This window comes from Myxine glutinosa, chromosome 3 (genome assembly GCF_964187855.1).
Source record: "Myxine glutinosa chromosome 3, kmMyxGlut1.1, whole genome shotgun sequence".
NCBI classification, from domain to species: Eukaryota; Metazoa; Chordata; class Myxini; order Myxiniformes; family Myxinidae; genus Myxine; species Myxine glutinosa.
This window is the reverse complement of record NC_136263.1, coordinates 139,768,898-139,782,088: the sequence shown is the minus strand read 5'-3', so window position 1 is coordinate 139,782,088 and position 13,191 is coordinate 139,768,898. Positions and strand designations below refer to the sequence as shown.

Here is a 13,191-nt window from a genome sequence, read left to right as displayed (position 1 = left end):
CGAAATCCCATCGAGATGTTGTGGGGGGATTTGAAACGAGCTGTGCATGCAAGAAACCCCTCAAACATCGCACAGCTGAAAGAATTCTGCACGGAGGAGTGGGCAAAAAATTCTCCCAGTCGATGTCAGAGACTGGTAGACAGTTATAAGAAACGCCTACTTGAGGTTGTTTCTGCCAAAGGGGGCAAAACCACCTATTAGAGCCAAGGGTGTACTTACTTTTTCCACATCCGAAATTTGCATTTATGTTTATTTAAATTATACAATGGACTACAAAATGTAAATGTTTCATGATATTTGTTATATTATATCACCTTTATCTAGCAATATTGTTGAAATGAAGGTCAAATAGCTGTATGTTGAAATATGTTGAAAAAGCCAAAACTTTACATGGGGTGTACTTACTTTTTCACGTGACTGTATATATATATATATGTACAGTACATTTATATTCATATTCACATTTTTCAGGTGGTCTATGGTAGTGGCTTGGATTATATTTGTATTAAATACCAATCTGAGACAATTCCTATCTCCACTTTCCACGCTGTCCAACTTCTTGAGCAGAGTTTACGCCCAGACATGTGTAAAATCACGATCGTTGTTTTACCTGAAGTTTGTCCCCAGTGTTTGCCCTTTTTTATTACTTCTCCTTTCACTTATCTGACAAACTTAACGACTTGATTCACATCGGCTGTTTCATAGGATATATCCATCCAGTGTCCTCAAGCATGCACATGCATATATATCTCCTTGAACACCGGGATATCTTTGTCTCTCTCTCTCCCCATTATTGCTTTTCCAGACATCGTCACAACTTTGGCACAGCCGCCTTTGAAGGGTATTTCAAAAGCAAGGTAGCCAATGTGGATTATTTTAGAGGCCCTTCGTCAAAACAAATCTATTCCTTCACCAGAAGTATGTTCAGCTTTTTTGATTAAATATTTTTTTGATTAACTCTTGGAAGGTCGTTTTGAAGTTGCTGAAAATCAGAGGTATAATCTGTCTCTAGGCTATTTCTGCGATGCGTTTTGTGAGAACGTCTTCTTCCCAGAGGTAGGTTTTTTTTAAATAAAACTTTTTTTAAAGGAAACTAGCCTGCAGGCTAAAAATCTTGATGTTTCATTACCTGGTACTTACCTCCTTAAAGTACCTACCATAAGTCGTGTGTAAATTTATGGTCGTAAATAACATTATTATGCACGTCTAATGTTTAAACATTTTTTATTTAAACTGACAATGCATTCATTTTAAAAGCACATTTGCTCCCCCGTGCATCGTTTGCAAAATTCATGAGATGCCACACAGATGAGTGATGTGTCAGTCCTGTGCCAACAGACACTAATTCCTACAGGTGTTGCCTCTGATGCATTATGCAATGCTGAGGGACAGCGGGAAAGCCACATAAATCACAGGCACGTCCCAATTACAAGAAATTAACCAGGAAAGACCGTGCCGATTCATATCTCATTGCCTGGCTTTACCAACCAAACACGAAACATCTTGTGTTGTGGAGTAGTTGCATGACCTTCTCTGGTGTCTGCAATTGCGTTTGAATTGCTAAATAGTGTGTACTTTTACTCTTATTAATTGGAGAAATGTTGCTAAATTGATTGGGATGAGAAATTGGAATATTACACATGATTCATTTGTTACAGAAAATTTGAATGGACACCAAGTAATACTTCATTCCAATGGGTGTGCTTGAAAACAATAATGTGGTTTTTTAAAATTAATTTACAGAAATAAAGAAGGCAAGTTGTGGAGTTTACATTGAGGGTAAAACATCAGATTCACAGAACAAGGCGGAGCATTGACCAATGCAGAGAGAGCCTCACCTGAATGTATAGATTACCATATATTTGAGAATGAACTATCTATATTATAAATAGTTAAAAGTCCATCAAATTTGATGGGTTGGAACAGTTTATTCGACGGTGCAGCCTCGTGAGCGTGCCAAAGTCTGAAGCCTCGGACTATGTCAGCTGTGCTTATATATTATTTATTTATTAGACATCCTGCGGACATAAATTAACACTCGTTTTACTCTGCGAGTGTTGCACATCACATGCAGCGAATTTCACCTCCCTGCACTTTGTATTTATTGTTATTTTTAAAAACGCTTCTATACACCGCCCTTGAGGCTCGGTTTGCAAGCCACCGTCTACAATTCCAATAGAAGAGACATAATTACTCTCTTATGGAAAATGTTTTTCGAATTTGTTTTAAACTCAAAAAATAGACCTTGATGAACGCACATTCGTGTTAAAAGATTTGCATTTAAAACCTATCTTAATGAAGGGGGACAGGCATCTGTACAAACACACAAACCGACATTGTGTTTTATATGGTGGATGAGTTTGCCAACAAGGAACTTAAGTGTAGTAGGAGGTCATTATGCCCATCAAAGCCTGTACAGTGTTTGCCAATCTATGGTTGTTTTTCCGTGCTCCATCCTTTTTAAATGCTGAGTTTCAAGCAAGGAAGCAGCACGTACCATTTTTAAAGTCTTTGTTACGACTCTGTTGGGGTTTGAACCACCAACCTCCTAGACTCAGGGTGGATACTCATAAAATTAATTTTTAACCACCGAGTACTGAAAACAAAACTAAATAATTAACTGGAGTATCTGATACCTGAGTTTTAGATAAATATACCAACTCAAAAGTCGTCATCAGTACACTATACATTGTTTCATTTGTGTTTATACTGTATATTGGCTGTATTATAGGGCATTTTGTTATTTTATAGCACAATAACAAACATCATTAGACAATAAACGAGGCTCATGTGGGAGCATATGCCTATAATCATGTGGAAGACAAGGATATCAGGAGAGATTAGTATACTTTCACAGTAATTACAAGGGCATTCGGAAACAATGGACAAATCAATACTAGATTTGAGGTTTCGACCTAATGCTCAGAGGGAAGTGCCAAACAGGTCACGCCGAACGAATCTTTCTCATCAAACTCAGGAATCCACGTTTAAATGTCAGACTAGCTCACTTGTCAAATATTATTACTCTTTATATTTTTTGGCTAGGCTTTAATATCATTCTGACAACACAGTCTCTAAAGACAATTCCTGCACAGGACGCAACTGTGATTTTTGTTTGTTGTTTGGGGTTTTTTACCCTCAAAAGCTCTGCTTGATGTGAGACAGGTGCAACAAATGAATGGTTCATTGTCAATCAAAAGTAATGCCCTTTTCCCAACTGAGTTTTATTTTTGGCCTAAAACATGAATTTCAGATCCAGCAAGATGCAAATATCACTTCACCCATTATTATGTGTATAAATAAAATGTCTGCTTACCTGCTTATACGTTCACGGCTTCCCATGAGGGAGGTTGTCAAGTTGAATTCAGAATGACATTTTGCTATACTTCTTGTATTATCTGTACAATGAATATACAAATTTATTCAATATTCAGGACAATCTCGAGCCTGGTGTTGCCTTAGCGGTTAGGGTGCCGGCTTGGGATCCTAGGATCCTGGGTTTAAATCCCGATCGATCGCTGAATTAACGCCAGGGGGGTTGACTCAGCCTGTTATCCTTCCGAGGTCGGCAAATTGAGCACCAGTTCACTGGTAATTCCCTGTGTGTCGCAAAAGGCGACTAACAGGGTTGGCGGCAGGACGGGCATCCGGCCATAAAACATTGCTTCAAAAAGGGGACCATGGTGCCCAAAAAAGGCCAACCCCTGCACTGTGGGGGAAAATGGCCTCTAAAGGTGATTCTATTCAGGACAATCTCACAGTTATGAAAAGACTTATAAAAAGTCCACTGTCGTGGTGCTTGGGTGATTGTTGTGCAGCCATATAGCTCCATCTCGGCCTTTGAAAGATATTAATTGGCAATGGCCAGCTACAGTCTCATAACAGTGACTCAAAACTGTGGACTGAAATGTAATTCAAATCTGCTCTCGAGTCTTCGAATATCAATTTAGATGCTGCAATAATAACATGTTAACAACTGCGTTTGCATGTCACCAGATGGTGGCGACGGGAAATACAGGGGCATATACCCGTATATTGTATTATCAATTCGGTAAACAACTGTTTTCTTCAACATTTCAATATGTGCACTCCAGACGTTGTTCCACTGACATCACGTGGAGACTACGCACTTGTCGGCGGAATAGTGGCGGTTGTCGTGTTCGCCAGCCTTTGTCTCCTCGTAATCCTCGGCCGATACCTCGCCAGGCACAAAGGTATGATGCTTTATTCACTTGACAACAAATGTATGATGCTTCGCTTTTCACTTTTTTCACAATTTCTAATTCAATTTGTCACATGAACAGCTTTTTACCCCATGCACGTGAAGGGAAAAGCAGAAAAGTGTAAATAAAAAGTTTTCGAAAGCATAATTCTAAAGCGTAATTCCAACGGGTAATTCCAACGGGTAATTATAAAGGGTGATTCTAAAGGGTAATTATAAAGGGTAATTCCAAAGGGTAACAAGAAAGAGCAATCAGAGATTGCAAACGCTCGCCAGGATGTATTTTCAGTGTTTTTTTAAGGCTTTTGTGTTAAAACAAATATGGCGGCCGAACCACGTGACCGATGACGTCATCATTTATTTTTTTCTAAACTAATTTATTCCTAGGCTACGCTCAAGAAATTTCATCTTGATCGGATGAAGTTTTGTACTTGTCGAATTATGATGTCATAATGGAGGCACCTATGACATCATCATTAACATTTTATTCCACATGGAGAGCTCTTTACAATGAGCCATCTCTCCATTTTTTCTATGCAGCGCTTTCCAAGATACAAATATGCAATTTTTTTCGATTTTTCCAAGATGGCGGCCGAACCACGTGACCTATGACGTCATAATTATCATGAACAAATTATACAGGTGGAGTTGCACCTGTGGTGAAAATTTCCCGTCAATCGGACCAACGGTTGAATCGAAAATTTTATTTATTCTGTGCGGACAAAAAAAAACCAGACAAACGGACAAACAGACAAACGGGCAAACGGACTCAAATGCAATACCCTCTCCTCTGGCGAGGGTAATTCTAAAGGGTAATTCCAGCTTTTTATAAAGGGTAATTCTAAAGTGTAATTCCAAAGTGTAATTCTAAAGGGTAATTCCAAAGGGTAATTCCAAAGAGTAATTCTAAAGTGGGATAAAAACCACCTTTAGAGGCCATTTTTCCAAGCAAAGCGGGGGTTGGCCTTTTTCGGGAAACGTGGTTGTTGTTGTTTTTCGGTCCCCTTTTTGAAGCAATGTTTTACGGCCGGATGCCCTTCCTGACGCCAACCCTTTTTGCCGCCTTTAACGACAAACAGGGAATTACCAGTGAACTGGTACTCAATTAGCCGACCTCGGAAGGGATGAACAGGCTGAGTCAACCCCCCTGGCGTTAATTCAGCAATCGACCGGGATTCGAACCCAGGATCCTTGGTATCCTAAGCCGGCACCCTAGCCGCTAGCCCAACACCAGTGAATAAAAACCACCTTTAGAGGCCATTTTTTTCCCCGCAAGCGGGGGTTGGCCTTTTTCGGGAACTGTGGTTGTTGTTGTTTTTCGGTCCCCTTTTGAAGCAATGTTTTACGGCCGGATGCCCTTCCTGACGCCAACCCTTTTTGCCGCCTTTAACGACAAGCAGGGAATACCAAAGGTTAATTCTAAAGGGTAATTCTAAAGGGTAATTCCAAAGGGTAATTCCAAAGAGTAATTCTAAAGGGTAATTCCAAAGGGTAATTCTAAATGGTAATTATAAAGGGTAATTCTAAAGGGTAATTCCAAAGGGTAATTCCAAAGGGTAATTATAAAGAGTAATAATTATAAAGACTAATTCTAAAGGGTAATTCTAAATGGTAATTCCAAAGGGTAATTCTAAAGAGTAATTCTAAAGTGTAATTCCAAAGGGTAATTATAAAGGGTAATTCCAAAGGGTAATTCTAAATGGTAATTCTAAAGGGTAATTCTAAAGGGTAATTCCAAAGGATAATTCCAAAGGGTAATTCTAAAGGGTAATTCCAAAGGATAATTCTAAAGGGTAATTCCAAAGGGTAATTCTAGAGTAATTATAAAGTGAAATTCCAAAGGGTAATTCCAAAGGGTAATTCCAAAGGGTAATTCCAAAGGGTAATTCTAAATGGTAATTCTAAAGGGTAATTCTAAAGGGTAATTCTAAAGGGTAATTCCAAATGGTAATTCCAAAGGGTAATTCCAAAGGGTAATTCTAAATGGTAATTCCAAAGGGCAATTCTAAAGGGTAATTCCAAAGGGTAATTCTAAATGGTAATTATAAAGGGTAATTCTAAAGGGTAATTCCAAATGTTAATTCCAAAGGGTAATTCTAAAGGGTAATTCTAAAAGGTAATTCTAAAGGGTAATTCTAAAGGGTAATTCCAAAGGGTAATTCCAAAGGGTAATTCTAAATGGTAATTCTAAAGGGTAATTCTAAAGGGTAATTCCAAAGGGTAATTCCAAAGGGTAATTCTAAAGGGTAATTCCAAAGGGTAATTCCAAAGGGTAATTCCAAAGGGTAATTCTAAATGGTAATTCAAAAGGGTAATTCTAAAGGGTAATTCTAAAGGGTAATTCTAAAGGGTAATTCTGAAGGGTAATTCCAAAGGGTAATTCTGAAGGGTAATTCTAAAGGGTAATTCTAAATGGTAATTCTAAAGGGTAATTCTAAAGGGTAATTCTAAAGGGTAATTCTAAAGGGTAATTCTGAAGGGTAATTCCAAAGGGTAATTCTGAAGGGTAATTCTAAAGGGTAATTCTAAATGGTAATTCTAAAGGGTAATTCTAAATGGTAATTCTAAAGGGTAATTCCAAAGGGTAATTCTGAAGGGTAATTCCAAAGGGTAATTCTGAAGGGTAATTCCAAAGGGTAATTCTAAATGGTAATTCTAAAGGGTAATTCTAAAGGGTAATTCTAAAGGGTAATTCTAAAGGGTAATTCTGAAGGGTAATTCCAAAGGGTAATTCTAAAGGGTAATTCTAAAGGGTAATTCTAAAGGGTAATTCCAAAGGGTAATTCTAAAGAGTAATTCTAAAGTGTAATTCCAAAGGGTAATTCTAAAGGGCAATTCTAAAGGGTAATTCCAAAGGGTAATTCTAAATGGTAATTCCAAATGTTAATTCTGAAGGGTAATTCTAAAGGGTAATTCTAAAGGGTAATTCCAAAGGGTAATTCTAAAGGGTAATTCTAAAGAGTAATTCTAAAGTGTAATTTCAAAGGGTAATTCCAAAGGGTAATTCCAAAGGGTAATTCCAAAGGGTAATTCCAAAGGGTAATTCTAAATGGTAATTCTAAAGGGTAATTCCAAAGGGTAATTCCAAAGGGTAATTCCAAAGGGTATTTCTAAAGGGTAATTCTAAAGGGTAATTCCAAAGGGTAATTCTAAATGGTAATTCCAAATGTTAATTCTAAAGGGTAATTCTAAAGGGTAATTCTAAAGGGTAATTCCAAAGGGTAATTCTAAAGGGTAATTCTAAAGAGTAATTCTAAAGTGTAATTCTAATGGGTAATTCTAAAGTGTAATTCTAAAGGATAATTCTAAAGGTTAATTCTAAAGGGTAATTCGAAAGGGAAATTCTAAAGGATAATTCTAAAGGGTAATTCTAAAGGATCATTCTAAAGGGTAATTCAAAAAGGTAATTCTAAAGGATAATTCTAAAGGTTAATTCTAATGGGTAATTGTAAAGGGTAATTCTAAAGAGTAATTCTAAAGTGTAATTCCAAAGGGTAATTCTAAAGAGTAATTCGAAAGGTTAATTCCAAAGGGTAATTGTAAAGTGTAATTCCAAAGGGTAATTCCAATGGGTAATTCCAATGGATAATTCTAAAGGGTAATTCCAAAGGGTAATTCCAAAGGGTAATTCGAAATGGAAATTCTAAAGGGTAATTCTAAAAGGTAATTCCAAAGGGTAATTCTAGATGGTAATTCTAAAGGGTAATTCTAAATGCTAATTCTAAAGGGTAATTCTAAAGGGTAATTCTAAGGGTTAATTCTAAAGGGTAATTTGAAAGGGTAATTCTAAAGGATAATTCTAAAGGGTAATTCTAAAGGATAATTCTAATGGTTAATTCGAAAGGGTAATTCGAAAGGGTAATTCTAAAGGATAATTATAAAGGGTAATTCTCAAGGGTAATTCTAAAGGATAATTCTAAAGGGTAATTCTAAAGGATCATTCTAAAGGGTAATTCAAAAAGGTAATTCTAAAGGATAATTCTAAAGGTTAATTCTAATGGGTAATTGTAAAGGGTAATTCTAAAGGTTAATTCTAATGGGTAATTGTAAAGGGTAATTCTAAAGGTTAATTCTAAAGGGTAATTCGAAAGGGAAATTCTAAAGGATAATTCTAAAGGGTAATTCTAAAGGATCATTCTAAAGGGTAATTCAAAAAGGTAATTCTAAAGGATAATTCTAAAGGTTAATTCTAATGGGTAATTGTAAAGGGTAATTCTAAAGAGTAATTCTAAAGTGTAATTCCAAAGGGTAATTCTAAAGAGTAATTCGAAAGGTTAATTCCAAAGGGTAATTGTAAAGTGTAATTCCAAAGGGTAATTCCAATGGGTAATTCCAATGGATAATTCTAAAGGGTAATTCCAAAGGGTAATTCCAAAGGGTAATTCGAAATGGAAATTCTAAAGGGTAATTCTAAAAGGTAATTCCAAAGGGTAATTCTAGATGGTAATTCTAAAGGGTAATTCTAAATGCTAATTCTAAAGGGTAATTCTAAAGGGTAATTCTAAAGGTTAATTCTAAAGGGTAATTTGAAAGGGTAATTCTAAAGGATAATTCTAAAGGGTAATTCTAAAGGATAATTCTAAAGGATAATTATAAAGGGTAATTCTAAAGGGTAATTCTAAAGGGTAATTCTAAAGGATAATTCCAAAGGTTAATTCGAAAGGGTAATTCGAAAGGGTAATTCTAAAGGATAATTCTAAAGGATAATTCGAAAGGGTAATTCGAAAGGGTAATTCTAAAGGGTAATTCTAAAGGGTAATCCTAAAGGGTAATTCTAAAGAGTAATTCTAAAGTGTAATTCCAAAGGGTAATTCCAAAGGGTAATTCTAAAGAGTAATTCTAAAGGTTAATTCTAAAGGTTAATTCTAAAGGTTAATTCCAAAGGGTAATTCTAAAGGGTAATTCCAAAGGGTAATTCCAATGGGTAATTCCAATGTGTAATTCTAAAGGGTAATTCCAAAGGGTAATTCCAAAGGGTAATTCTAAATGGAAATTCTAAAGGGTAATTCTAAAAGGTAATTCCAAAGGGTAATTCTAGATGGTTATTCTAAAGGGTAATTCTAAAGGGTAATTCTAAAGGGTAATTCTAAAGGGTAATTCTAAAGGGTAATTCTAAAGGGTAATTCTAAAGGTTAATTCCAAATGGTATTTCCAAAGGGTAATTCTAAAGGGTAATTCTAAAGAGTAATTCTAAAGTGTAATTCCAAAGGGTAATTCTAAAGGGTAATTCTAAAGGGTAATTCTAAAGGGTAATTTTAAAGGGTAATTCTAAAGTGTAATTCCAAAGGGTAATTCTAAAGGGTAATTCCAAATGGTAATTCTAAAGGGTAATTCTAAAGGGTAATTCTAAAGGGTAATTCTGAAGGTTAATTCCAAAGGGTAATTCTAAAGGGTAATTCTAAAGGGTAATTCTAAAGGGTAATTCTAAAGTGTAATTCTAAAGTGTAATTCTAAAGTGTAATTCTAAAGAGTAATTCTAAAGGGTAATTCTAAATGGTAATTCTAAAGGGTAATTCTAAAGTGTAATTCTAAAGTGTAATTCTAAAGGGTAATTCTAAATGGTAATTCCAAAGGGCAATTCGAAAGGGTAATTCTAAAGGATAATTCTAAACGGTAATTCTAAAGGATAATTCTAAAGGTTAATTCTAAAGGGTAATTCGAAAGGGTAATTCTAGTGTGATTCTAAAGGGTAATTCGAAAGGATGATTATAAAGGGTAATTCTAAAAGGTAATTCTAAAGGGTAATTCTAAAGGATAATTCTAAAGGTTAATTCTAAAGGGTAATTCGAAAGGGAAATTCCAAAGGGTAATTCCAATGGGTAATTCCAATGGGTAATTCTAAAGGGTAATTCCAAAGGGTAATTCCAAAGGGTAATTCCAAAGGGTAATTCCAAAGGGTAATTCTAAATGGAAATTCTAAAGGGTAATTCTAAAAGGTAATTCCAAAGGGTAATTCTAGATGGTAATTCTAAAGGGTAATTCTAAAGGGTAATTCTAAATGCTAATTCTAAAGGGTAATTCTAAAGGGTAATTCTAAAGGTTAATTCTAAAGGGTAATTCGAAAGGGAAATTCTAAAGGGTAATTCCAATGGGTAATTCCAATGGGTAATTCTAAAGGGTAATTCCAAAGGGTAATTCCAAAGGGTAATTCCAAAGGGTAATTCCAAAGGGTAATTCTAAATGGAAATTCTAAAGGGTAATTCTAAAAGGTAATTCCAAAGGGTAATTCTAAAAGGTAATTCCAAAGGGTAATTCTAGATGGTAATTCTAAAGGGTAATTCTAAAGGGTAATTCTAAAGGGTAATTCTAAATGCTAATTCTAAAGGGTAATTCTAAATGCTAATTCTAAAGGGTAATTCTAAATGCTAATTCTAAAGGGTAATTCCAAAGGGTAATTCCAAAGGGTAATTCCAAAGGGTAATTCCAAAGGGTAATTCTAAATGGAAATTCTAAAGGGTAATTCTAAAAGGTAATTCCAAAGGGCAATTCTAAAAGGTAATTCCAAAGGGTAATTCTAGATGGTAATTCTAAAGGGTAATTCTAAAGGGTAATTCTAAATGCTAATTCTAAAGGGTAATTCCAAAGGGTAATTCTAAATGGAAATTCTAAAGGGTAATTCCAAAGGGTAATTCTAAAAGGTAATTCCAAAGGGTAATTCTAGATGGTAATTCTAAAGGGTAATTCTAAAGGGTAATTCTAAATGCTAATTCTAAAGGGTAATTCTAAAGGGTAATTCTAAAGGTTAATTCTAAAGGGTAATTCTAAATGGAAATTCCAACGGGTAATTATAAAGGGTAATTCTAAAAGGTAATTCCAAAGGGTAATTATAAAGGGTAATTATAAAGGGTAATTCTAAATGGTAATTCTAAAGGGTTATTCTAAAGGGTAATTCTAAAGGGTAATTCCAAATGGTAATTCCAAAGGGTAATTCCAAAGGGTAATTATAAAGGGTAATTCTAAAGGGTAATTCCAAAGGGTAATTATAAAGGGTAATTCTAAAGGGTAATTCCAAAGGGTAATTATAAAGGGTAATTCTAAAGGGAAATTCCAAAGGGTAATTATAAAGGGTAATTCTAAAGGGTAATTCTAAAGGTTAATTCTAAAGGGTAATTCTAAATGGAAATTCCAAAGGGTAATTCTAAAAGGTAATTCCAAAGGGTAATTCTAAAGGGTAATTCTAAAGGTTAATTCTAAAGGGTAATTCTAAATGGAAATTCCAAAGGGTAATTATAAAGGGTAATTCTAAAGGGTAATTCTAAAGGTTAATTCTAAAGGGTAATTCTATATGGTAATTCTAAAGGGTAATTCTAAAGGGTAATTCTAAAGGGTAATTCCAAAGGGTGATTATAAAGGGTAATTCTAAAGGTTAATTCCAAATGGTAATTCTAAAGGGTAATTCTAAAGGGTTATTCTAAAGTGTAATTCTAAAGTGTAATTCTAAAGGGTAATTCTAAAGGGTAATTCCAAAGGGTAATTCCAAAGGGTAATTCTAAAGAGTAATTCCAAAGTGTAATTCCAAATGGTAAATCTAAAGGGTAATTCCAAAGGGTAATTCTAAAGGGTAATTATAAAGGGTAATTCCAAAGGGTAATTCTAAATGGTCATTATAAAGGGTAATTCTAAATGGTAATTATAAAGGGTAATTCTAAAGGGTAATTCCAAAGGTTAATTCTAAATGGTAATTCTAAAGGGTAATTCTAAAGGTGATTCTAAAGGGTAATTCTAAAGGTGATTCTAAAGGGTAATTATAAAGGGTAATTATAAAGGGCTCTAAAGGGTAATTCTAAAGGGTAATTCTAAAGGGTAATTCTGAAGGGTAATTATAAAGGGTAATTATAAAGGGTAATTATAAAGGGTAATTATAAAGGGCTCTAAAGGGTCATTCTAAAGGGTACTTTTAAAGGGTAATTCTAAAGGGTAATTGTAAAGGGTAATTTTAAAGGGTAATTGTAAAGGGTAATTCCAATGGGTAATTCTAAAGGGTAATTCTGAAGGGTAATTCTAAAGGGTAATTCTGAAGGGTAATTCTAAAGGGTAATTCTAAAGGGGTAATTCTAAAGGGTAATTATAAAGGGCTCTAAAGGGTAATTGTAAAGGGTAATATCCTCCACAAATTCTCTTCACACACACAACCTGTCCACCAAGTTTCGTCCAAATCCGTCCATAACATTTTGAGATGTCATTCTCACAGACAGACAGACATGGATGAAAGCGTAACCTCCATCCACCTTCGGTAGAGGAAGTAATAACCGTAAAGGTGTGATGGTATGTTGTATAGAATATTGCAGATGTAAAGAAAAAATAAATCCAATTCACATGCATATATCACTGCTACAAATTTGGTAAACATTGCGGCATTAAAACTGCTTCTACAGACGTGCTGCTATGGCAGTAGGCAGCAATTAATTCAAAAGCTGCCGCTGGCATAAAGGTCTCAAAAACTCACTTGAGAAAAAGACAAAAAACTCACAAGAAAAACATTCCTGACAAAATGAGGGATTTTCCGCTTTTTGATACCACCGTACCCTGGGGCACACTTTATACGAGTTCCACATTTTTCCATTTGAGAAACTTTATGTATTTGAGAAGCAAAAAAAAAAAAAAAATACTTCTACTTTAATGTATACAATAATGGACACAACTACTTGGACAGGAAAGGCAGAACCAACGTTGTCATGTGTGATGATACTTCCTCAAACTCGGTACAATGTCGGCCGCTCTCACTGCTACGTTTTACTTGCGAGTGTTGACGGCATCTGGCTCTTTAGGTTAAAAATGGAAATTTTCAACAGCGCAATGATGGATAATAATCGAGTTCAAATCGTCGCACACTCCAAGCAGCTACTGAGCTGGAAATTTAATATACATCTGGGGTAAAAGAGCTGCCTTTTTACAAATGTCACTGTCAAACATAATCGAGTAGCCTTTGCTTGCAAACCTTCAAGTTATTTGCAAAACTATAATTAAAT

General features: G+C 35.1%; 1 protein-coding gene across 1 annotated transcript in view; it reads left to right on the top strand.

The window, feature by feature from the left end:
- The window catches only part of LOC137424157 (cell adhesion molecule 3-like), a 327,688-nt gene that overhangs the window by 278,177 nt on the left and 36,320 nt on the right, over nucleotides 1-13,191 (top strand). Inside the window, exon 6 of the mRNA XM_078774641.1 lies at nucleotides 4,095-4,214. Coding sequence (XP_078630767.1) covers nucleotides 4,095-4,214 — 120 coding nt within the window. The remainder of the gene's footprint in view (nucleotides 1-4,094; nucleotides 4,215-13,191) is intronic.